Source organism: Cupressus sempervirens, chromosome 3 (assembly GCF_028749045.1).
Source record: "Cupressus sempervirens isolate cs-2001-9-10 chromosome 3, ASM2874904v1, whole genome shotgun sequence".
Classification (NCBI taxonomy): Eukaryota; Viridiplantae; Streptophyta; class Pinopsida; order Cupressales; family Cupressaceae; genus Cupressus; species Cupressus sempervirens.
In genome coordinates, this window is record NC_143120.1 from 385,120,547 (window position 1) to 385,147,507 (window position 26,961).

The 26,961-nt window shown below is 35.8% G+C and overlaps 1 protein-coding gene across 3 annotated transcripts in view; it reads left to right on the forward strand.

Annotated features, from left to right (window-relative positions):
• LOC149566621 (uncharacterized) overlaps positions 1-26,961 on the forward strand; it is a 178,126-nt gene that overhangs the window by 65,000 nt on the left and 86,165 nt on the right. For all 3 annotated transcript variants that reach the window (XM_089819926.1, XM_089819924.1, XM_089819925.1), the window contains one exon: positions 16,465-17,993. In XM_089819926.1, the coding sequence (XP_089676052.1) occupies positions 16,465-17,993 (1,529 nt within the window). The remainder of the gene's footprint in view (positions 1-16,464; positions 17,994-26,961) is intronic.

Consider the following 26,961-nt stretch of genomic DNA (forward strand, 5'->3'; position numbering starts at 1 on the left):
CTATAGTCTTATGATTTTGATATCTCCTATACCAAGGGGACTCAAAATGTTGTTGCAGATGCCCTTTTCAGGAGGCCTCATCTCTATGTAGTTACGAAGATTTCAGAGGATTGAGACATTTAATTATAGCTGAATAAGCTAGGGATAGATGGGCTTTAGGTATTTTGGATGGTAGCATTTAGGATGATAGATATTCACTTTCAGGTGAATTGATTATCTACAAGGGAAGAATATATTTGATTCCAGAGTGAGATGTGCGTGGGATTATCCTACGAGCATTCCATGATTCTCCTATGGCTGGTCACCCGAGGTTTTTCAAGACTTATAGATAGGTTTAGGAAAGATTCGCTTGGAAGGGGTTGAAGGTTGATGTTTACCACTATGTTCGAGAGTGTTCTGTTTTCTAGCAGAACAAACAGGAACACATGTATGCTATGGGTTTATTACAACCGCTTCCTATTCCTGAGAGGAGGTGGGAGGAGATTTCCATGGATTTTATTGTGGGCTTGCCTAAAGCTCAAGGACGGGATTGTATATATGTGGTAGTAGACAGACTCACGAAATATGCTAATTTTTCACTACTACCTATTCAGCTATGCTGTTAGTTGAGTTATTCTTTAGGGAGATTTTCAGGTTGCATGGTCTACCCAAAACCATCGTGAGTGACCGTGATAGTAGATTAATGAGTCATTTTTGGCAGGAGATTTTTAGATTATGGGGACTGAGTTGACTCCTAGCACTAGTTATCACCCGCGGACGGATGGTCAAACTGAAATTGTGAACAAATGGGTTGAGGGATATCTGTGGAACTATGTTTCTTCTCAGCGGAAGGCTTAGGTGAAGTGGATTCACTTTTGTGAGTATTGTTACACTTCTACTCATCACATGACCACTCAGATGTCACCTTTCAGGGCTTTATACGGATATGATCCACCTAGCTTTATGGATTTGTTATGTGGTGACAATAGAGTGCCAAGTGCAGGAGATATCTAAGAGGATAGCCAAGATGTAGTCAGGTCTTTGAGAGACAATATATACAGAGATCAGAATCAACAAAAGTAGTATGCTGATCAATGGAGAACAACTCAGACTTTTCAGGTGGGTGACATGGTTTACTTGATGTTGCAGTCGTATCGACAGTCTTCTATCAGAAGGAGTGGTGCGGAGAAACTTAAGCCACGATATTATGGTCCATTTCGTATTGTGTGGCAAATTGATGAGGTGGCTTATGAGTTGCATTTGCTTGATGATAGCAGGGTTCATAATGTATTTCATGTTTCACGTCTCAAAAAGGCTTTGGGTCGACATGAGGTACCATCACCTCTATTGCCTCCCTTAGATGACGAAGGGAGATTAGAGTTGATTCCGGAGGCGATTCTTGATACTAAAGAGAGGCAGTTGCGATGGAGAACCATCCGTGAGTTTTTGTTTAAGTGGCAAGATTTATTGGATGAGGATGCTACCTGGGAGCTGGAGGATATTCTATAGCACCCCGGATTGCAATTGCTTGGGGACAAGCAATCTTGGGGAGGGAGGACTGCAATGTCCCCGATTTAGCAGGTTTGTGGAGTATGGTTTTGTCAGCTCATCATTGCCAACCTTGTGAGATGACGTTTGAATTTGGGGGTCTTTGTCAAGGATTTTTTATTTTTGGACTTACTAGTTTTAGTAAGTCACTTTTGGCCAGTTACGATTATTGGTTGAGCAATTCAGGCGGGGTGATCATTTGACATTTGGGTACTTGATCTCTTTATGGATTTTTGATGGAGTTATATTTATTTTGAATATTTAATGCACACTTAATTATTATTGTGCTTTATATTATAAAAGTTGCTTATAAGTGAAAGGTGTGTTGGTGAAGCTTATTGGCTCAAATTGCATTATAAATATGGCTTTTTGGGAGAATGTGAGGCATTTTGAATAATATTTTTTTTCTTTGCTTGGTTCTGGCTGAGGGTTTTTGAGAAATTCTAAGGTTTGCATTGGCAATTGTGCTGAGGTAAACAATTGTCCAATTCTCCTATTGTAATTATTGTGGCTAAGGAGATTGATTCACCTAAAGAAGCGGATTGCATCGTTACGTTCCATCATGACAATCGAAATTGGGGTGCTATTTGGGAATCCCTAAGGTTGCCTTTCTACTACTTGAGGCAGTGCATGGACTCTCTAATAGCTGTAAATTAACATCAGAGATTGGACGCCAATTTTCTAAGGCTAGGCAGAGCATTAGTGAGCAGTGCTGGGATAGAGGGACATAATTGTAGACCCAACATTCTTAATTTTACACTTGCGATTTAATTGAATAATTTGTGATTTTAATTGGGAGGCCTAGTGTCATTACCAGTATTGTCTGCGATCAGCAATTGGGACAAACAATCAATTTGCAGACCTATGCGATTCATTTTCCTAGACTTGTATTGGAATCATAGGCGGCTAGGGCATTGAAAGGGAGTTGCGTTTCATCTCAGCTTGGCGATTGTTTTCTATTCTGGAAATTCTACAATTTAATATGGCCTTGCAAAGACCTAGCTATTATTAATTAGGTACCATTGTTTCTAAAATTAAAATTCAGATTATGCAAGCATTGTTGCACTAGTTATTTTCCATTTGCAAAATTAGATATTGAGAATTTTGGAGTTGTGCTATTGGACAATTTATTTTCTGCTCATATTTATATGTTTCAAAAAAATCCCAACAAGTATATATTCAAAAAAATACAAAAAAAGTAAAAACACAAAAACAAATATTTCTTTCATCAGCAAATCAACATAAGATTGTGGAGTGGCCCACAACAGAGAACTTGATACAGTTGAGGGGGTTATTAGGTCTTTGTGCCTTTTATCGTAGGTTTGTGGTAGGATTATCATGACATGCGGCTCCTGTTACAGATCTGACCCGGAAGGGTGCTTTTTCGTGGATTGCTCAGTCACAAAAGTGTTTTGAGAGGTTTAAGACTATCATGACTTCATGTTCGATGTTGGCTTTACCCAATTTCTCTAGGCCCTTTGATTTACATTGTGATGCTTCTCGAGAGGGTATTGGTGTATTTCTATTCCAGGATTGACATCCCATTGCTTTTGAGAGTAGGAAATTGTGGGGACCAGAGAGATCTTTCAATGTTTACGATAAGGAGATGTTGGCCATCATGCATGCTTTGGCCAAGTTTAGGCAGTATTTTGTGGGCAACAAGTTTTGTATTAAGACTGATCATAATAGTTTGAGGTATTTCCTTGGACAGAGGGATTTAAATTAGAGGCGATAGAAGTGGGTCAGCAAGCTATAGTCATACGATTTTGACATCTATATTAAGGGGACTCAAAATGTTGTTGTAGTTCCTCTTTTGAGGAGGCCTCATCTATGCGTAGTTACTGAGATTTCAGAGGACTAGAGACATTTAATTATAGTTGAATATGCCAGGGATTAGTGGGCTTCAGGCATTTTGGATGGTAGTGTTCAATATGATAGTTATTCACTTGCAGGTGAGTTGATCATCTACAAGGGGAGGATATATTTGATTCTGGGGTCAGATGTGCTTTGGATTATCCTATGAGCATTTCATAATTCTCTTATGGCTGGTCATCCCGGGTTTTTCAAGACTTATAGATAGGTTCGGGAAAGATTCACTTGGAAGGGGTTGAAAATTGATGTTCAACGCTATGTTTGAGAGTGTTTTGTTTGTCAGTAGAACGAATAGGAACACACTTATCTTGCAGGTTTGTGGTAGCCGCTCCCTATTTTTGAGAGGAAGTGGGAGGGGATTTCCATGGATTATATTGTGGGCTTGCCTAAAGCCCAAGGTCGGGAATGCATATACGTGGTAGTGGACAGGCTCACGAAGTAGGTTCACTTCTTTCCTATTACTACTACCTATTCAGCTGTGCAATTAGTTGAATTATTCTTTAAGGAGATATTTAGGTTGCATGGTCTATCCAAGACCATAGTGAGTGAATTTGATAGCAGATTTATGAGTCATTTTTGGTAGATCTTTAGATTATGTGGGACTGAGTTGACTCCTAGTACCAGTTATCACCCAGAAATGGATGGTTAGACTGAGATTGTGAACAAATGAGTTGAGAGATATCAATGGAACAATGTTTCTTCTTGGCAGAAGGCTTGGGTGAAGTGGATTTACTTATGTGAGTATTGTTATAATTCTACTCACCACATGACTGTAATGTCCTGTTTTGAATGTACCTTAAATCACTCTTAACTTCCAATTTAAGGTCCTGTGAATAACTTCAAGAACCCGTTGTATACTTGAAAATATATAGAATTTGTATTTATCTTCAAGAGATTCCAATTCTTTGATATATATTTATATATAATGATAGCTTGTATATAGAATAAAATATATTTGAATTTAAGAATCTCTCCTAGTATATATCAACTTATAACTTACTCTTAACACTCTTAATCTCCTTTATAAACTAGACCCCTAAAATTATTGTGATTTACTTATTGGCAAAGTTTATTATGTCTTAGTGAATATGTTTGGGGGTCTTGCGTATGTTTTAACTTCCATACACAATACCCGATATGCTTTTTTCACCTTTATTCTATGTCATTCATATTAATATTGATGTAAGTCTGAAGCTAATCCTTGTACATGCCCTTTACATGCCTCTGCCTTATCACCTTAGTCCGTGCGCATTTGGGGTCATGAAATGTAATAATCGATGCCTTTGTTGCTAGTGGGATATTCCACATCTTCTCCAAAATGGAACTCGGTCCCGCTTTTATGTCAATGAGACGATGTACCTATTGCAACTTACATGTTCGCGGTTTTCAATATACTTCACGGCTTCCTCCCCGTCCTGTTCCTACGTGCAATACGACAATAATGTCCTTTGTACTTATGTTGACGTGAAACCAACCTATAAGTTTGTAACTCCTTGTTTGATGTTCCACGTCTTTTGTTTTTAACTGATGTATACGATGTTCATTCTCTATTCCTCCACATCCCCTTTTTTAATTCCCCATAAATATCCTTGACTCATCTGCGAGTAGATGTGTTCCTTGATGATCGATGGCGGTTTAGATTATGTAATGTTCATCAATTTATGTTTTATTAATATATAACTCGTTGCATTAATTATATACATATATATTAGTTGGTTTGGGTTTATTTATTGGATTTGTGTATTAATTGTGTTTTGTTAGTATATTGACTTAGGTATGGTTTATTTGTTTTATATAAATGTCTATAATATATATACACATTAATGTATATTATTAATAATGTTTATAATTAATATTAATATGAATAATATTAGTTTATGCTATTATTAAATAGTCAAGTAGAATAAATAGGCTATAAATATTTATCCTTTGTGAATAATCAAAGATAGTATATATTTAAGTTATATAATTTTATTCAGTTATAATTGTAGGATTTTCTTTTTAAGAGGGGTCATGACAATGACCATTTAGGTGTCACCCTTCAGGGCTTTATAGTATATATAGATATGATCCACCTAGCTTTATGGATTGGTTATGTTGTGATAGTAGAGTGCTGAGTGCAAGGGATTTGTTATAGGATAGCTAGGATGTAGTGAGGTCTTTGAGAGGCAACATACAGAGGGAGCAGAATTAGTAGAAGTAGTATGCCAATCAACGAAGAACAACTCGTACTTTTCAAGTGGGTGACATGGTTTACTTGATGGTGCAGCCATATCAACAGTCTTCTATCGAGAAGAATGGTTTAGAGAAACTTAAGCCCGATAATATGGTCCTTTTCCTATTATGCGGCGTATTGGTGAGGTGGCATATGAGTTAGATTTGTCTGATGATAGTAGGGTTTATAATGTGTTTCATGTTTCATGCCTCAAAAGGGCTTTGGGTAGACATGTGGTACCATCTCCTGTATTGCTTCCATTAGATGATGAAGGGAGACTTGAGTTGATTCCAGAGGCGATTCTTGATACTGGAAAGAGGCAGTTGCGGTGGAGGATCATCAAAGAGTTTTTGGTTAAGTGGCAAGACTTACAAGATGAGGATGCTACTTGGGAGCTTGAGGATATTCTAGAGCACCTTGGGTTGTGATTGCTTGGGGACAAGCAATCTTGGGAAGGGAGGATTGTAATGTCCACGATTTAGCAGGTTTTTGGAGTAAGGTTTTGTCAGCTCATCATTGCAACCCTCATGAGATGACGTTTGGATTTGGGGGTCTTTGTTGAGGAATTACTATTTTGGGTTTTACTATTTTTAGTAAGTCACTTTTCGCCAGTTACTCTTTTTAGTTGAGCCGTTCACCTCGAGTGGTCGTCTGGCATTTTGGCTTTCAATCTCATGATGCATTATTTAATGGAGTCATATTTATTTTGAGTATGATAGAATTTAATGAGTTTAATGTACACTTAGTTATTATTGTGCTTTATATTGTAAAGTGACCGGACTTTATATTATAAAGTTATTTGTAAGTGAAAGGTGTGTGGGTGAAGCTAATTGGCTCATTGCATTATAAATATGACTTCTTGGGAGAATGTGAGATATCTTGATTATTATATTTTCTCATCTTATTATTTGGCTGAGGGTTTTGTGAATATTTTTTGATAATTGCTTGAGTTTGGTTTTGGATGCAATTTTTTGCTGAGGTATAACAGAATGCAAATTCTCCTACTGTTTCTACTGTGTCTTGGAGATTGTGATTGTGTATATTGCCTGATTTGTGGAGGGTCACATAGTGGTATGTCTATCGAATTTGGTGAGGTTCTATATTGAAGTTTTTTGGAGATCAATTAGTGTTTGGAGGTCTGCAATTTGGTTATCCAGGTATCAACTGGTTGTAAATGAAAACCAACATCATTAAGAGGCTGGACGGCATCATTATTTGAGCCTGCATATTGAATTCAGCCCAGCGTTTGAGATTGGAGGGCATTTGGGAGGCCTGCGTTTGATCTTGCTGGGCCTGCGATTTACCCTAGAGGCCTGCGTTTGAACATTCTGGGACTGCGATTCCAAACATCAGCCCTGCAATTTGTTGCAAACCCAGCATTACATTATTTGGAGTGGATGGCTAAGTATTTGATCAGCTGTGATTGCGCTCGAGGCTCTGTGATTTGACAGGGTGCTGGATGAACAACTTCCCAGTCTTGCGGTTCAGCTATTTATATTCAGGTTCCATTGTTATTGATATTGAATTTAATTTATGCAAGTTTTGTCAAGAATAGTGATCCTTCATTGCAAATTGAATTTTCGAGAATTCTGGCATTGTTTGTTAGTAGAATTTTTTCCTTGTTCATATTTATATATATTTTGAAAATTTCCAAAAAAAGCATATATATATATATATATATATATATATTCTGGAAAAACACCAAAAAAAAAAAGATACAGCAAAACATACAAAAAACTCTTTTCTTCATCAGCAATTCAGTTTTAGTGAAGTCAGAGTCTCTACATATGAAGATTGCCGTTGAATCATTGTAATTGCTCTTGAAATATGGTTGGTGCTTGTAATGGTTATCGGTTGGCATCTCGGCGAGCCTCTTCAGCTTCCGTGCTGCCTCTATGGTTAAGTGTGGGAAAACAAAAAGTATGCAATGGTCTTTTTTTTGCGGTTTGAGAAAGTAGATCTTGGAAGTGAATATCACTGTGCAGAGAATTTTGTTAATTTGTTATGAGCTCCTTGATTCTTTAGTATGTTCGATTCATATGTAATTGACTTTATATATTTTGCAATTCTGTTCTGTATGAGAAGCATCTGTGAAATACTTATAACTCTTATCTTTATTCTATCATTCCTAGTTAGGTGCTAAATCTATGAATAAAATGTACAAGGCTTTTGATTGAGAGTTTTATTATCTTTATCATAAACAAGAAATACTTCTATTGTTTTGAAAAACTCAATAAAGGGTATATTTTTGGGTGTGGCTGGGTTTTTCCTTTGAGCAGGAGGATTTTCCCAGTGTAAATGTGGCTCTTATTTTCTTGTGCTTTGATGGAAAAGGTTCTGATTATTGCATTTATAATATTCTGGTTTAAAACATTAACATCATCTACATTCTCAACAACTCACTATTTGAAATGAACAATCTAATTCTTTTGTAAACAAGGAAAAATTTGCATATTGTCTGTAATAATTCTAGGGACCAGTCTCATACAAATGCCCATATGATTCGTCCTCCAACTTTCTTGTGTGGAGTTGAAGGTTGTGTTGCGTGAAAAATAGGTCATTGTGGTACTATTGAGTCAATGTATTGGGATTCTTTTGGTGCATGAGAAACTCCAATTGCACTATTGACCTAAAGAACACCAAAGTTGACCTAATATTGAAAGTAGTAGCTCGTGAAGATTTAGGCTTTTCCCAGCGTTCTTACCACCAAGAGCTTGCGAAATGAGATATTTTAAAAGTTTGTAAGCAAGCAATATTTCCTCAATAATAGTAATTTGTAAGGGCTTGTCTTTTTCTTGGTGTTTGGGTAGAGCTCTTATCCAATACCTAAAGGTGAATAGAAGAGCCTTCCCTTAGTTTTGTTGTAATTTTGCAACTTTAAAACAGTGAGATCTTTTACGTTAACCTTGGATGTGATGCTTTCATTGCTTGCTAAGAGGTCCTTTTTAATCTCCCCATTAGCATATGTGAAGCTTTTAGAGATGAAAACCTTGGGATTGAGGTAGGCCCTACATAAATGGGCTGGTGTTTTTGATTGTTTTGCCCCCAATATGAGATCAAATCTCTCTCTCAATTCCTCACCCATTATAGTGTAGCTTCTTTGGCTATATTCATGGCTTCTTAAATGTATCCTATTTATTCTACATCTGTGAAGCTCATAACCCTCACTAATGGCTTCAATAATTACAAAGTACAAACAAATTAAAGTTACAATCCTTTTTGCGGTATGGTTACAAATTGTCAAGTTATGAGTAAAGAAAATGTTTAAAATAGTGAAAATCAAGAATTTAATTTTTAATTTAAATTGAAGTTTGAAGTTGATTTGATGATCTTTGTTGATGTCTTCACAAAGGCTTCATAAAATGCATAGAGTACTCTCTCCATCGACCTTTTTTGAATATGTTGAGTTCAGCCCTACATGAGCCACAAACATCTGTTTCAAGGGTGTCCATTGAGATATTACGAAGTAATTGGAAAATATTTGCTTGGTATTAATAGAAACCGATAGGTCAATTTATATGAGAGTGAATGATGTTTCCTTAAGAAACAATCGTAAAAAATAGAAACATTCTATTCTAGAAACAAAAAACTAAATATTAGAAACACTCTAATATTTACAGAAACATTACAATAAATAACCATTAGATACTAAACAAAGATAGTAGAAATTATCTATTATCGTAATACCCTCCCTTAATGGTTAATCTATTCAAAGCACAAAGCTGTTAAAAAGTGTAAAAGATAGATTCTGTTTGCTCAAGGTGCTCCACATTGTTTGCTGTGGCCTGTGAACCAGATTGCTTAGATAGGGCAGCTAAGCGCTTCCAACATTCAACCTTCATGTGACCAAACTTGTGGCAATAGTTGCATTGAATGTTCTTCTTCCAGGAGCCTTCTGAATTTGGAGCATAGAATGCTTGCTAAGAAGACTGCTGATGGTACTTTGGATAATGCTCCAAAACTTTGTAGATGAGCATAATGCTCCAAAACAAACAACAAACATCCATGATTTTTAAAAGAAAATCAAAATAACCCAACATGATTTTTGGGGTGAAAAATCAATCAAAACCCAACATGATTTTTGAGGTGAAAATTCAATCAAAACCCAACATGATTTTTGAGGTGAAAAGACAATCAAAACTTGACAATACAAAGCTTCATTTTTTTAGGAAAATCGGTAAATTCCAACAAATAAGTTTTGAGGAAATAATTACAAACCCACAAAGGAATGCCGCACAACTTTGCGAATTATAGCATTAGAAATTTTAAAGGAAAATTTAAAGAAACCCATAAGAATTTTTTTTTAGGGAAAAAAAAATGAAAACCCATCAGAGTTTCTACTTTTTTTGAGGAAAAAAATTATGGAAACCCTAATTTCTAAGGGAGGCAAAACATGAGACTTTGTGTGGTAAAGCAGCATATGCAAACAACGTGCAAGTACATGCAACTCTTAAAAACTAAAGACCCTGAAAATTTGAAGGGTGACCTAGAAGAGAGTTCGAAAAATCCAAAAAGAATATGTTGTCGGTTTTTGGATCGACTAGCTCGAAAATTGAGGCACACAAATCGAGGCTCCCAAAAAAATCTGACCACTCAGTTGAGCTCTCAAAAAACCCATAAAGAATTTGGAATCAATTTTTTTTCCGAACTCAATTAGGGTTTTGAACAAAAACGACCTTGCTGCAAAAAAAACCACAAAAATGGCAGAAATGTGCAGAAAAACAGACAGATTTGGATAACAATGGGTTGCAGAACCAAACTAGAAGTCAGCAGATTCAGATCTCTCAGAACGGAAACCCTAGTCGGATTATAGAGAGAGTTGGAAGCAAATACACATGTAAATAATTTTGAAAATAAAAGGTAGATAATTTCAACCAAGAAATTATAATTATTTTCGAAAAACTTTAGAGTATTGGCTCTGATACTATATTACGAAGTAATTGGAAAATATTTGCTTGATATTAATAGAGACCAAGAGGTCAATTCATACAAGAGACTGAATGATGTTTCCTTAAGAAACAATCGTAAAGAATAGAAAGATTGTATTCTAGAAACAGAAAACTAAATATTAGAAACATTCTAATATTTACAGAAACATTACAATAGATAACTATTAGATACTAAATAGAGATAATAGAAACTATCTATTATCGTAATAAAAGAATGAATGCTTTCAATGTTAGAAAGATAGTTGCAAGCCATGGTAGCCCACCATTGGATTTACCCAAAGATGGATGAGGATGCAATTCCTTCCTCTTGTTTAGACATCTAAAAGAATGGTGCATGTGAACTTTGCCACTACATCTTTTGATACCTCACAATTCTTTTTTTTTGTATTTGCAATAACATCTTGGAGTAAACTCCCACTTAACTCTTTTGGAGAGGGTACCTTCTATCCTCTTCTTATGATTCTCAATGTTGTCACCAAATAGTTATAGGATAGAATCTTTTCCACATGGAACAACATGTTTCTGTAGCACCAAATATTTTCCCATACTTTATGTTGGCTAAATTTTTTGTAAGTCACCATGACCACAATTTACAATATAGTGACTTTAAGCAACATCTCATGAGATTCTGTGTCCTCTCAACAATAGGGGAGACTCCTTTTCTTATTGTAGGTGGCTTCAACAAAAACTTAACTGAAATTACAAAAAGGGCAACTCTCTTAATCAATTCCTCTTTTTTTCTTGGGAATGATTTATAAACAACTTTGAAACTTAACAAAAAGGTCCTATTGCTACGATAATATCAGTGTCCTAGGGATTGACATAAGAACAACACCAAAGCCAACAATCTTCTTTATACTGGGTGGAATATATACAAGAACCCAAAATATCCTGCACTTATTCCGAATAGAGATTCTATAATCTGAATAAACAGTAAGGCACAAAGTCTCTTACTGAAAAGCCACAAACTTAAATAAAAATACTTACAATTGAAGTACAAAGTCTTTTAGTTTTAAGTAGTTGCAGCCATTATCAATAATAGGAATTCCTCCTTTTAATGCACAAAGTCCTCAAAAGCTCAAATTGAATTATAACTGTGAATGCAATAGGCATCTCAAAGTCTGCACAATTGAGTTTAGATCCCTCTTGAACAAAACATCACATCTCACGATCAACTCAAGGAAATGTTGTCACATAACTGTTTGGATTGGTGCAAAGTCTCAAAACAACCTGCCTCTTTTATTGAAAGCAATTTAATTTACACCTAAGCATAAAGTCTTAATAATGTATATACAAACTGATAAAATTTTCTTGCATTGCCAGAAGATGAGAATTAAAATGAGTACCATTCTTGATTTATAGGCAAGGTGTTGAGAAAAAGGTTGAGAAAGAAGGGGAAACCCTTAACTACTTCGACTTATTCAAGACTAAAAAGCATAATGCATTTGTAGTTTGATTACATGTTACAACTTTGCATCTGATACTATCACATGCAATTACAACTTGTTACCCAATTGCATGTAATTTGTCAAGAAAACTACTATTTATAAAACATGTGAAAATGACTAAGGGTCTGACAAGGCATGACTTCTACTACATTATCCTTTTTCGGTCTTCATGTTGCTACAGGATGCCCAATGATTGATGTGTTCAAGTTGGATGAAAACGTGTTGAACTGGAACATGAATCTGTATCCTTGATTGTTTTGTATTAATGGCATCATCAAATCACCGACTTAGAATCAGTCTTGAAAGCTTTCTATGCTGTTATCATTCCATTTTTCACGTCCTTGGATGAGCACATGAAGATTTCTCTCTTATAAATGAGGTTTGTATGTCCCATCACAAGTCATTATAGAAAGTACTTGCCGCCTGGAAACAGGTTTTAGATGTCCATTTACAGCTTTGAAAAGAGCATCAAAACTGAATGTAAAACACTTAGAGGTGGGATTTTTAGCTCACATTACATAATTGGGAAAAACTTTGTTCTTTATTATCATTTAAGAATCCCTTCCTGTCCAATAGTATCAAATCACACATCTTTGAAATCACGACTAAGTAAAGGTTTTATCTATATGCACTATCATGTATGCATGCACATCGTAACAACATAAGTACTTCCTTTAAATCAAATTTAAATACAATCATATAGCAACATTAGGGACTATAGTCACTTTGAAGTTATTTCCAACAGGAAGCACATATCATATTTGAGATGCAATGGAGTGTTGTGCTTCATCTCAAGTCATAAGAAGAATCACTTTGTGAAAAAGGCTGTTCAAAGTTAAGGAAATCAACATTCCATAAGAAGGAAATGCTGTCATATAATCAGCAAAATTCAATGAGAGATATGGTAAAGGTCAAGAAAGACCTCAAAACTCCACTCATGCTTCCAACACAATAACATAAAATGGGCATCATAAGATGAGTAGATACAGTAAGAGGAACTGGCTTCCGCAATCTATAAAGGACTAAATATTACTAATCCAATTATTCAATCTTTACAAACGACAATGGAGTCTTCAAAAAAAATGTTAAAAATACTGAAAATTACAACATTGTATAGAGTTGTCTAGGAAACAGTAAAGATCCTTTACCAAGGGATATTTGAAATAAGAGATATACATTGCTATCAATGTCTAAACATTATTGTATATACAACCTCATAAGCTCTACAGTGACATTGACAGGAATATGCATGAAAAAATAAAGGCTACATCAAATGTGGTTTATCGCATGGTGATAATAAACACCACTGTTAATGCGGCTTCCAATCAAGGTTACACATGTCTAACAAGGGCATGGAGGAGTCTATGGTAAGGTGCTGTTTTGAACTGCCAACAATTGTTCGAGATCTGTGGGATCCTTGAAATGCTCCAAAGGTTCTTTACAACCCACAAACATCTACTCTCCTCCAAGGCTTATGTGATCCATTTGAAATATGCTTTCATGACTTACCTTATTTCACATCAAAGAAATACATTCAACTAATATGCTTAGTATACTTCCATTATCAAAAAGCAGAGCAACCTTTCATCCTCTGCTGATCATCAATCAGCTTAAACAAACAAATTAAGGTACAGCCATCTCAAGAAATCGTATAGCAAGTTCATCAACCGAGGTGCCTTTTTGGTCCAAAAGCTAATCAAATGAGGTCCTTACTCTGGCTGGCCGCCTCCAATCAGTTATACACGGCATATGGAGTAAGAAGAGTATACCTCAGTATCTAAAATACTTCTCCCAGTAAACATAATAAGTATCCATTAGCCTCTAAATGTTTCAATTCTCTCCTTGAATGGTGGCATATTAAATTTTGATTCACCAAGCAGGCAATATGTGTTTAACAACACAAGAGAAGAGTACACATATATGTGCATCTCTGGAAATCAATTTATCATTCCTTCTTACCATGTGCATGCGGTGCTCCACAGAAGGGGAAACATGATGCAAGGTCCACTAGATGATCATAAGTATTCAAGATGAGGGAAGACTTATCTCAGATGTACTTCCATTTAATTCAGTCTCCTACTTGGTTACAGAAACACTCCATTGCATTGTAACAAGGTAAGCTTCAACAACAATTTTGAACACACCCCAAAAAGCATTTATGTCCAAGCTTATCCATACATTTGGACATTCAACCATCTGTGAAAAAGTGCTAAATAATTCCTAGGAAAGCTACCAGGGTTAAGGAGGTCCCATAAGGTTTGAATATTTGAAATTCCATTTTGTTCACATCTAGATGTTCTCTTTTTGATATAGGCATAATCGTCTATTGCAAAGTGGAGTTGCAACTTGCAGGGAACTACTGTCTCCTGAAAGTGGCAGATCTGTCTGATTTTAGAGCAGACAAGGAACACCTGGGGCCTTTTGGAATCAAAGTATATTTTGCTCAACTGCCCAGAAATGTTAATTGAGGTATGATGCACTACAAGGTTTAAGATTTTCCTATTACAAAGGGTACAAATGCTTAAATAATCAAATTAGTCATTCGTTATGCAATGTGAAGGCCGGGAAAACAGCTGAACTGTTTACAAAGACACTAAGTTTTCTGCAACAGAACTTCTACCATCTTCAAGTCCTCTACACAACCATCATGGAGATAAGCTGAATGAAGGAGTTTCAACCACATGATCCTTTCATAACTCCTATTTTCCAACAAGAATAAAAATAATCAAATAATTTACATCCAGGAAGATTCTAAGTCTCTGCAAGACTTTTATAATTCTATTTAAGCCATGTTACCTTGTCCTTCACTTAACAAGAAAGGAGGTGCTACTTCATTCTGATAGATTGTTTCTCTCAAAAGAAAATATGTATACTTTATAGTATATGCAAACTCTGGCAAGAACAAAACTTTCAAGATAAAGAGAGATTCCTTATGCCTTCAATGGAATACACAGGCCTCTAAGAATATGCCATAAACACAGTAAATTAAAAAAGGATTGTTTTGACTTTAAAAATCTCCATAAAATGACTAATATTCTAAAGTCCAGCAAGATGAACAAACAGATAATAAAAAATAAGGAAGAGAGAAAGGTGTTTTTCATTTTCCAGCAAGAAAAGCAACCTATTCTCTGAATATTGAATCGTCAGGGACATGTTGCTTACTTCTATGCTTCAATGGGAAGAAGATTAACAAATATATAGTGGGAATGAGGTTCCCAAGCCCTTAACAAGCATTTCCAATGGTCTCCAATGATTCATGGCCGAATTAAACTTTTGAACACACTCAAGTTCTAGTATGAAGCTCTAAATTTCTCCTTTCTTGAAACTCATGATTTACTAAATCCCAAGAATGGAATGAGTATGGGAACAAGGAAGAACGAGGAAGAAGAATAGATCAATGGGGATAACCCTTATATCTCATGCCTGTCCATCCTCCAAACTCTATAATTTTTTTCTCTAAGGCCGTTACAAAACCTGAATCTTCATCATTTTGGCTGACAAAAATGAATGAGTATTCTCTTAAATCATGTTCTCAAGTGTGAGTTTTCGTTTTCTAAACTTCTTGAGAATGTCCAGCAAGTCAATTTTCCCAGGTATGGTCAGTTGATAATCCTCTCAAAGATTATCGGGAAAGCTTCTGTTGCTGTGAAATTAATATCCCTCCTTTTAAGGGTAATGATAGTCTGCTTAACTTTATGTTCACTAGTCTTTTTAGGCTTATAAAGATTACATGCCACGTCAATTACACAATGTTGGCTGTCTACCATGATTGTTAAGTTCCATGCTCATTTGAAACCTGCCATTTTATCAGTCTCCCATGCCATCCAACCAGGTGACTAAGCATAGAAAAGGTTAAAATACAACCTATCTAACATAGCAATGGGATATATCAAAAGGACATGTTGAAGGAGGGGATTATTTATATGACACTTATCCATCCCTATTTTCTCAGTATTTAGGATATTGCTTGAAGTGCATCAATGAGAGAACCATTTTCTAGTAATTTGATGTTCTGTTGATTCTTGGCATCATTTTCCAACGCCTTAGCTTTTTTCGAAATTTGGTTGTATATTTATATTAATGAAAGGCAGATGCAGTCATGGAGATGCATTCTATGGACATGTTAGTTTTTCATCAGTGTGTTTTGTTATTTTACCTGAGTGTTTTTCCAAATTTGGATCTACATTTCTATCGATGAAAGACAGTGGCGCCTATACAGATGCATTCTATGGACATGTTAATTTTAATCATTATATTTAATATATTAACCTACCAGATATAGTTAGGATCTCTCTTTGATAGTTCTATCACTTATAGTGCTGTTTGCATTTTAGTTCCTTAGTATCATTTCTCTCCTTGGTTGCATCATGACATTATGTAGTTGCATTTTTGAGCTTGTCTAAGGTTAATTGGGAAAATTATGAAATTTAATGTAATTGTGCATGTTTTTTAGGTACCATATCTGAAAAAAAATCAGCACCTCTGTCGTCCGAGACAACAACCACAGTTGTTAGAGATCATTCTAAGGGTTCTTCTAAGGGTCCTGCTCTTGTTCAGACCTCCATATCATTGGAAAACTCTGGTAAGAATGTTGACTTGCCGGCACAACCTTCAAAGGATGTCAAAACTACTCAAGATCTCAATGAGTTTCATTGCACTTCTGCCCAATTTGAACAGAAAGATTTTAAAGGTGTATCAATGCCCACTGCATTGTCTAATCAGCAAACAATGCAGGCTCCTCCTCAAAGTTTAAAACTATCTGATTCTCATGCAATTCGTGCTAATCATGCTGACATTGCTCAAAATGTTCAGAAGATCCTCCAGTCCAAGCCTCTAGATCTTCGCCATTGGGAACCTCCTTCAAAGGCCTACATGAATGCATCTATAACATGTCAAGTCTGCAAGATCAATGTTCTTGATGTAGATACGGTACTGGTCTGCGATTCTTGTGAAAAGGGTGTTCATCTAAAATGCCTTCAAGCATACAACCAAAGGGGTATCCCTAAAGGTGATTGGCATTGTCCAAAGTGCTTGGTTGCAAGTGGTGGGCGCCCATTGCCTCCTAAATATGGACGTGTTGGAAAGAGTTCTTTTGTTCGTCGAACACCTGCAAGCGTAAACAAAAGTAACTCTCAAGCTTCTGTGGGGAGGAAGATGGAAACCACACATCCAAAGTCTACTCAACCTACAGCTGTATCAGCTGGCTTAAATACTACCCCGGGGATTCCTATTCATGTTGATCTGACTGATACCAACAACAGGCATATGCTTGCTACAGGAGATACCAGTGGGGAGCTTAAACCAAAGTCTGAAATGCTTATAATCCAAAGTGTTAAGCAAGAAGGAGGATTGAATGAACCCATAAAGCAGGAGTCATCAAAAGGAACTTCCGACTGTTTAACTGGCCTCTCAGGATCTCTCTCAGGGAAAGAGAATCAATGCAGCCCAAAGAAAGAAGTTTTTGGCAGTGATGCTGTGTCCAACGATTCTCAATATAAGCAGCATTCGCAGATGAGTTTGCAAGTTTCAAAGCAACCTCAAAGCTTATGTAATTCACAGGAGGCAGATAGATTAAGAATGGAGCAAGCAGCTAGTGCAGTGAGAAATGTTGTGCCAGACACTACAATACAGCAATTGCCTGCAGAAGCAGAAGGGTTGCGGCTTTCTCCATTTTCTGTAGAGGGACAAACTTCGAAAGACAAAGGTGATCTTTCTGAGAAAGTTGAAGATACTCAGCAGAGTGTTTTGCACAAACCAATCATATTTGAAACAAAGTCATCAGTTGAAAAGACTGACCCAAGCAGGGCTACTGAAGAGGATGATGCATATTCTGTGGAATGGGTTGGTGACAAACTGTATGTTTTAGGAGGGAAGTCATATTACCAATCATGTTCTGTAAAAGGGGTTATATATAATCTACATGATAATGCTTTGTTTCGCCCTGAAATTCCTAATGTACCTCCATACATTGCAAAGCTTCAGGTAAGTTGACCATATTTTAATTTGTAACTCTGATTGGTAAAGCTATTTTTGAATAAAAAAATGATATCATCCTGGCTAGTGAATTTTATTAGTTCAAACATAATATGTAGTAGGGAGCATAGTTAAGCTTTGTTTGCCACTATACCATGGAGTTTTTCTGTAATGTTAATGATAGAGTGAGGATGATGCTACTCAGTCCATATTTGTAGGCAAATTTGATCTATCTAAAGGTTAGGTTTCTAAGAAAATGCTGTTGAAGTACCTAGTAATAGCATGAACACTAATATTTATTTGTGCAGAAAGGGTTATACTTCACTTTCTTAATAGTCTAACTTAAGTGCACTGTTTGTTTCTTATCGCCTATATGTTTTATGCTTGTTTGAATATGGGAAATTGATTATAACAGTTGAAGCATTCTTCTGTATAGCAAGTCACAAGAAGTATAGCTACCCAATTGTCTTTTACTGACGACCTGGAAAACTGAAGTAAATTAAAGTATACAAATACATATGTTGATATAGATGCATGAAAGGCTGTCTTTTTAAATTTCTGATCTCTAAAGTGACATAGTAACATGCTGGCCTTTTGGATTAGAAAGTTCAAATGAGATGTTTTATCATAAAAGGATCCATATATAATTCTTTTTTTGTTTTGTAAGATATAAGATCCAGCGAGAGGTTGAACCAAGCATCCCGATCAACTTGATTCTCCTCCTGACATCCTTGCTGAAAATTTCAGGGCAGAAGACTGCTGGCTCTCCATTTCTTCACATTCTCGAGACCATAGAATTGTGAAGGCTATTGTCTTGGATATCTCCTTTTGAGGTAGTGAATACTTTTGAGATGTCCTACTGGACTTTTTGGGACACTGCACTCTAAAATATTGCTACAACATTTCAAGGATGCCTACTTGACCCCCAATGAGGAAAGTGCTAACCATTGTGGTTGACAGATAAACATCCCCTGTGTTTTGGAATGTAATGTCCCTCATAAAAATCATGCAATATTTTTGCAACTTTGTGAATTTTATATTTTTCTTTTCCAAAATTTGAAATACAAGCAAAGCTTGAATAAGAAATAAATATTAAAAACACTTTTGCAAAGCCCCAACTGCTGATACATCATTGCATATGATCAATATCATCAATCACAACTGCTGATATAAACCCTAGGTTACTTAAATACTTATATTTGATTGAAATCAATAATGTCAGTGTAATGCCCCCATTAGAGATCACTGTAGAGACAAACCGCAGTTCTAATATTGATAATAATTGATAAAATTCATGAGCTAGTTCATCTTGCATCTAATGTCAATTTGGGGTCATAGACTGATGAAAGATATAGTGGCTGTCTGCTCAAGGGATGAAGATAGCATGCCAAGGTGCAACTAGAACACGCAGAAATGAACCTACAACAAACCAAAACGGAGCTGGCAACAAGAACTGTTTCTTCCTGGCAACATGAACTTAACTCTCAAGTTTTAAGAAAACAAACATTTCTAAAAGCTAGAAAGCATGAAAACTTAATCTAGAATATAATATTGCAGGAAATAAATAATAAACTACACAAATCTAAATTGATAATTAAATCTTAAGCAAACACAAATCAATGATAATTATTTACAATTACATAATGTAATGTCCCCTTTTTGGGATATTAGAAATTCTGAAGTGATATTCATAAAAAAATAATTTTGGCTTAAGGGAGCTTAATGCAAATTTATTGTATGGGTCAAATTAATATTATGAAGTGGGTTAAAGGTGGCAAGAAGGAAAAAGACGAAAGAACATGAGAAGAAAACTGAAGGGTTATTTACCGTTTTGAGCATAAAAGAAGGATGAGGAGTTCTTTCTCAGCATGCTTGGATAATTGTTTCGTTTGGAGAATTTGAGTTTCTCTTGGAGTAACATTGGGAGAGTTTACATGTTCCATTTCAGATCTAAGGATGCAAATCTTAACGTGATCTCTGGTTGATTGGACTTAGCCCTGGTTCATCACTGTAGTGAATTCAAAACAAAGTTCACACTGTGTTTACAGGTTCTTTTTATATGTTTCCAATCTGACTTGTACTGTTGTTTGTATGATTGGATTTTATGCATATTATTGTATTGCTACTTTATAATACAATAGCAAATCTGAAGTGTATAAACAAAGTCTTTTATTGAGCATACTAGTTCTTTATCTGGGTTATGTTGTTGGGTTATATTGCATAATTTTTCTGTCATATTCTGGAAATTGTTTGTGAGAAAATTTGGAAAAAATATCCTATTGGGATATTTCAGTGGTATTAGAATAAAAGGTCCTGCCAGCCTGTGAGGTTTAATAAGAGTGGAGTGTATAACAACTTGGTTGGAATACTGGAGATGGTCATCATGAAATTTTTATTCACGAATTCTGAGAAAGATAAAGTTTTATCTTTAGTATAATATTATCCAGCGACAAGGTTAATAGTTTGACAGATTTGCAGAGTTCAGAAAAAACAATTGGAGAAATGAATAATATTTCTCTAATCCGATTATTTATTTAAGCATTTTCGAGACGTATGCAGTAATAATTTTTGAATAATTTTATCACCAATATATATGGTCAAGGAAATAAGTCGCATGAGCCTTGTAGTTGAAATATTTCAGACGTGCGTTTGGAGAAGGGATCTTTTTCTAGTGGATTCAATACTCATTAAAAAGAGACAAATAAAAAAATAATTTGATCTGTCGTGGAGGCTTTGATTTATAAAATTTGGGTCGAATCCATTGGCGTGAGGAGGAAATTTAGATTTTTTTGATTGACATTGTATTTAAATAGGATCGTATACATCTATATTGCCGTGGGTTTTGCAAGTGTTAGCTGAACAGTTATCGGGTTTCTTTATTTTGCTTGTGGAAATACATAATTGCAAGTCTTTTCCAGCATCTTTGGTAGTTTGCAAAATGATTGTTGAATGCCAAAATGTCTGTGGGGTTGGAGTTATTAATTTGATAATCCAATTTCATTCGCAGAAGGATGATATATAGTTTGAAGAAGTCTTCACTTTAATAATTGGGCACAGGATAATGTTTTTATGAAAATTACGAGAACCTTGTGCTTAAATTTAATAACATTGAAGACTTCACGAATATTATGATGCTTATGCGATTTGATGGTTATATATCTCAGACAAACGATAGAAGGGATTCTTCTAAGTTAGTGCTAAACCAAGAATTGTCGTGCGCAAATTTAATACTCTCACAACTGTATTAAATACCACCAGGAATGATATAATTGGGCCAACCTAACCATAACAAGGAGGAACGTTAAATTATACCGTAAATGGTTAGTTGTCATGGAGGAGTTACAAAAGTTTTATTTAATATTAGCAAGCAACGTGTGGAATATTTGGAGTTTGCATAGGCGGAATATTAGCAAATTAATATTGCTTGGCTTGTCAAGGAGTGCTCGAAGATATCAATGAGTGTTATAGAATAATTTCTCAATCTGAAGGTTACCTTGAACAATTGGGCAAAGGTTGCTCAAGGTTTCTTGTTTTGTTGTCGGTTACTATCATTGATAAAGCAATATGGAAGGGGACTTTATGACTATTTTTTGCTTTGATATAATTGTTGGACGAATTCACCGCTTGGACTCTAGCTTCTCAATGCACTTTTTTTGACATGGAATATCATAATTGGATAGAATAGCGGGCGTTAATAAAATTGATTGCCTGCACTGAGTAATAGATGATATTTTAATGTGGGAAGATTTTACAAATTCTTATAGTCATCTTTGGTTGGCTTGAGTTTGGGAATCGAAGTAATTATGTGCGACTTATTACAATTCATGAATTTTAATTAATTCTGAAGCTATAATACAACAGTTATGGTTGTTTTTGGTAGAAGCCATTACAGGAATAAATATTAGTCTCCAATGTTGCCAAAAAATGGAGAGCTAATTAAACTAGGAGGCAAACAACACCATTGACACTTGACATTTTCGTTTGTGGTAACTTCTGGAAAAGGATTACAGATTTTATTTGTAGAGATTTAATTCATTGCCGTGGAATTACCATTGCTCTTTGGAGTGTTTCGAGTTAGTCTCAGAATAATCATACAAGACTGAATTGTGCCTTTTATATTTTTCTGGAAAAGTGTTTCCTATTACTTTGTTGGAAAATTTGTATAGGCTGGGAAGTGTATTAGGGTGTTTTGGAGCTATTACATTTAAAATAAATAAATCTATATTTATATATGCAAGTCTGCACCATGTTTGCTATTGCCTTAGAGCAATAAAACTCCTAATAAATTTTCGGTTAAGTTGATTGATATAGATGAGCATTTTGGTATTTTTTTGGGGTTTAGAAAGTACAACATTAGATTTAGTTTCAATCACAAAGCCCACAAATTCAAATTGGGGTTGTGTTGGCTTAATTTTTTTGTATGTCACTGACTACAACTTACAAAATTGTGACTTTAGCCAGCATTTTATTTGATTTCTCTCTCCTTAGCAATAAGGTAGGCTCCCTTCTTACTGTAGATGGCTTCCACAGGAACTTAACTGAAATTACAAAAAGGATAGTTCCCTTGATCAATTCCTCTTTTTTTCAAGAATGATTTGCATACACCTATAACTTTCCAACTTAACAAAAAGTGCCTTATTGCTACGATAATACCGGTGACCTTGGAATTGACGTAAGAACAGCACCAGGGGCAGCAATTTATTTTTTATATTTTGTGAAACAAAAACAGAAGCCCAAAGTCTCTTGCATTTGTCTCGAATGAAGACTCAAGCAAAATAACTAGTAAGGCACAAAGTCTCTTACTGGATACTCTCAAATTCAATAAAAACACTTACAATTGAAGTGTCATGTCCCCTCTCTAGTTTGACTAGCAGAGTCATGAGAGTTGGCCTATTATTGGAGTTTCGTAGGCTAGCAGTGGTGGATAGTGACTCATACTAGATACTCAGTGACCAGAGTTGGTTCTACAGTCAGTTTGAGAGCCAGTCGGGGCAGTTCCTTAATTTTAGGGATTCTTGTAAAATTCAGGAGGTTGTGGTAGTGATCAAATTTGAGGCTCCTCGGGACCAGTATAAGGTTTCAATTTTAGGGTGACAGGGTATATTTCGTAGTTTCTAGGAGCATCCCTAGTTTTTAGAGATGAGACTACCAGTTGGCCCACATTGCTCGGCATTAGTCACAGGCAGGTGACATGACCCATTCATTGATTATTTGGTTGGTTTGGCTTTCCAATTGAATTTGGCTTTCTAGTTGAATAAAAGTTAATATTTCCTAAGTTTGCGTTTAGATAAATTAAAATAAAGCTATTTATATAGCTAATTAGAGTAATAAGGGGATTTTGGCTTCATCTGCTCAGGCAAGCCTATATATTATAGCTCGTTGGAAAGGTCTTGAATTATTATAACTTATTTTTATCATCCGGAGACCTTCGGGCACCTAGAGTTATGTTATTTGAGGAAAGGGGTGTTTTTGCTATACATAAAGGCCTTTTAATTGAGAAGATGCCATTTTATAATAAAGGAAAAGGCATATTCTCCCTTTAGGGTTCGATTGGCTTTGAGAGGGAGATAAAAGGAGATGTTGGCTCATTCTTTCATTATCTTTTACATCTTCATTCTTGGTATTTGCGATTTCGCTCTAAGGAGTGATTCAAGAGGACTGGGACACAAACCCTAGAGCCTAGCTATTGGGACACAAACCCCAATAGATGGTTTCAGCAACATTCTACAGTATTGTTTCAGCAGTTGATAAAGATTGTTAAGTTCAGTGTTTGGGGGTGCTTGTCCATTGCACGTTGAGGGTCTTGTTTGGCTCATTGGGATCTTCTTGCTGCCTTGGCGTGACTATAGCAGTCGTATGGCTGCCTTTCAGCTGGAACATGATTTGTTGGTTGGCTTACGTCAGCCATCTCTACCTTTCAGTGCGTGGCTGGTCCATTCTTGCAGCTGACGTATTCATTCCTTGTTTGTAAACACCTTTGTTGGCATATTGATTACATATCTTGCCTGGTACGATTTGTAGCTATTCTGGTTGATTGAATATTATATTATTTGTTGCTGTTGTTAATTATTGTTTTAATTATATCTAGAAAATACAAAAAAAGAAGAAACAATCTTTTTGCAACTTTTGTCTAATTCTCTAAGACCACAAGGAAAACACAGGAAAATCTATTATTTTAATTAGAATTTACATAAGTTCAGTGAAAGGATCCTTTTGGGATCTTTCATGAAGCTCAAAGTCTTCAAACTAAGTGATTACAGCTAGCACTATCTATTACAATTTGTCTTCCTGTAGCACAAAGTCTTCAAAAGTCAAATTGGCTCTCAATGCAAGAGGCAACTCAAAGTTTGCACAATTAAATTAAAATCCCTCTTGATCAAAGCTCCAAAACTCACAATAAATATCCAAAAAATGTTGTCACATAACAACTTGAAGCAACACAAAGTTTGAAAACAATTTGCCTCTTTTATTGATAGCAATTTAGATTTACATTCAAGTACAAAGTCTTAGAGTGCACAAATAAACTCGCTTAATTTTCTTGCCTTTCCAAAAGATGATTATTTACAATGATCTCCCTCTATATAGGAAAATAGGAATGAGAAAGGTGGAGGAAAATGGGAACACTCTCAATCACCTTGACTTATTCTCAAACAAACTTCTAACTAATTAATTTGACCTATTCAAATTTGCATACCTAATGCAGTTGCAACTTGACTACATGAGCTGATTGTACAACGATATGTTATCCTATACTTACAATATAATGGCTCTTTACATGTAATCTTCCTACTGTTATTTACTTAAAGCATATGGAAAATTGGAATCCTTGAGCTAGCTAGGCGACTAAGCAATGTAATAAGATCATTGATCTCCTCCTTGAACTCTGACCTCCACATGTGTTTAGGGAAAGATTGAGCCTCCTTTGAATCAAGAAGTTGTCATTAATGAATTTGATGTATTAAGAGCTATCCTCATTTTACCGCTCCAAGGTTTTTTGTCTAGTGATGCTTATGATAAATGGAGTGTGAGGAACATGAAAAATCCGATTAATAGTCTCTAGATCAATATTAATGATGGTATTACTGTCTTAGTCCTTGATAGTTCTAGAGGTTGCCTCGAAGTGTTTGGTGCATGCAAGAATGAACTCGGGTTCATGAGCCGCCACTGGAAAAGGTAGATAGCAAATGAATATGATTTTGTTTGATGCAAGTCATATTCTTAGTGGCTTCAACATTGACTTTTATGAGAAAATCTTCCATATTCATGTGAGCTACATTCATATCTCAAACCTCATCACTGTACGAAGTTACTAGTGATGGTGGGATGGAGATGTGGTATTGGTCATATCGGTACTTCAACTTATTCTTATCTTTGCCTTTTGCTGATGCAAGCTCTTTTGACATTATAGAGTGATGTACCTATGCAAGTGTCATATGAAAGGTCCATAGTGTAAAAGCATCATCATAGGAGGAGTCCATAACAAGCTGTTTATGTGTAAAAAGACGGACTTGGGCAAAGTATGAGTAGGAAAAATGTATGAGATGATTGCAAAGAGCGAATGAGCAAATGGGTCAAGCTCAGAATGGCTAAAAAATGCCTAGAATAGCAAATAGCAGGTTTTTTTTGGAGTAGATTGCATATGCAGACAACAAGCTTTCCAATGTGCAAATGAGGATAAAGTGTAATGAAATGGAAATATAGTGTAATGTCCCCTTCTCCGCGCTTGGCCTTACTGGTGCCTTATTGGTCTATCTCCCCATCTGGATAGGCTAACGACATTGATTGTGAGGATGCCAACCAGTAACAGGAGTTTATTTGGTTTCGTTGGGGAAATATTTAAGTGGATATAAAGTTACTTTATGTCTTAAAGTCATTTTATAACCAAAGTAACTTAAGTGACTAGAAGACGAAAATGTCTTTTATCCCACATTGCCTAGTTGTTTGTACTTTCCCTCATATCGAGGTTATAAAAGCAATGAGCTCCTTGGGATTGTCACCATGAAATATAATATTGTTGTTGAAAAGTCAAGGTTGCTTAAATGTGACTGGTCTTCATAAGGACGAAACCCCTTAAGGAGAATTGGGAGACTGGATGTAGCCTCGACATCTTTTTGAAATTGTTCGAAGTTCAGGTACGAGAGTTTAGTATATTTTATTCATTAACTCTACTCCAGAAGCCAAATCAAAAGGGTAATAGAATCACTTGATAACCCATATTTCTATTGGGGGCAAATTACATGGTCTGCATTTGTGGTTATGAGAGGGATGCGTATCAGTAGTAGGCATAGGGGAAGCAAAAGTGTAACGTGTAGGGCCTAATTGAGGAGTTCGGATCACTACCCGCAAGAAGTAGCGGCAGTAGAACAGTCGACCACATGTGGAACCAAACAAAGGTTATGTGGAGCAACATAGTTAATAACCGTTGGAGGGTCGTGTTTGCTATAAGGTCGTGACTACACTTTCTCCAGTCACGTCCCTGCGGTTGGATTACATGACAGTCAATACTTGTAGACTTGTCACTCAGTAAACATGAACGTGGGTGTTGCAACTAATATTACTCACCATTGCACATTCACCACAAGCAGCTCCAACCCGAGATACGCGTATGCAGTGGGGAGTTTTGAGGGCCGCGTGATCAGGTGTTATTTATAGGTGCCACCTCTTTATTACGTTGTGTCTGAACATGAGATATGTCTGTCAATTCCTTTTAGTCCGGTGGTTGTAAGTTTTATGTGCTAGCTAGTATGTTCTTTTCCCATACTGATGAAGTAAAATTTATGTGATTGAATAAGGATTAATGAAATGCATTTAGTTTGTCCTATGTAATATTTTTCACCTTTTTAAATTACTTGATTGTCATCACTTTAACAGAAGAGTTTGAATACTTAGCACACCATAACAACATTCTTCTCTTTGTATTGGTTATTCTTGGCTATGTCCTACATTACGGGTTTGGATCTTTATAGTGGTATCAGAG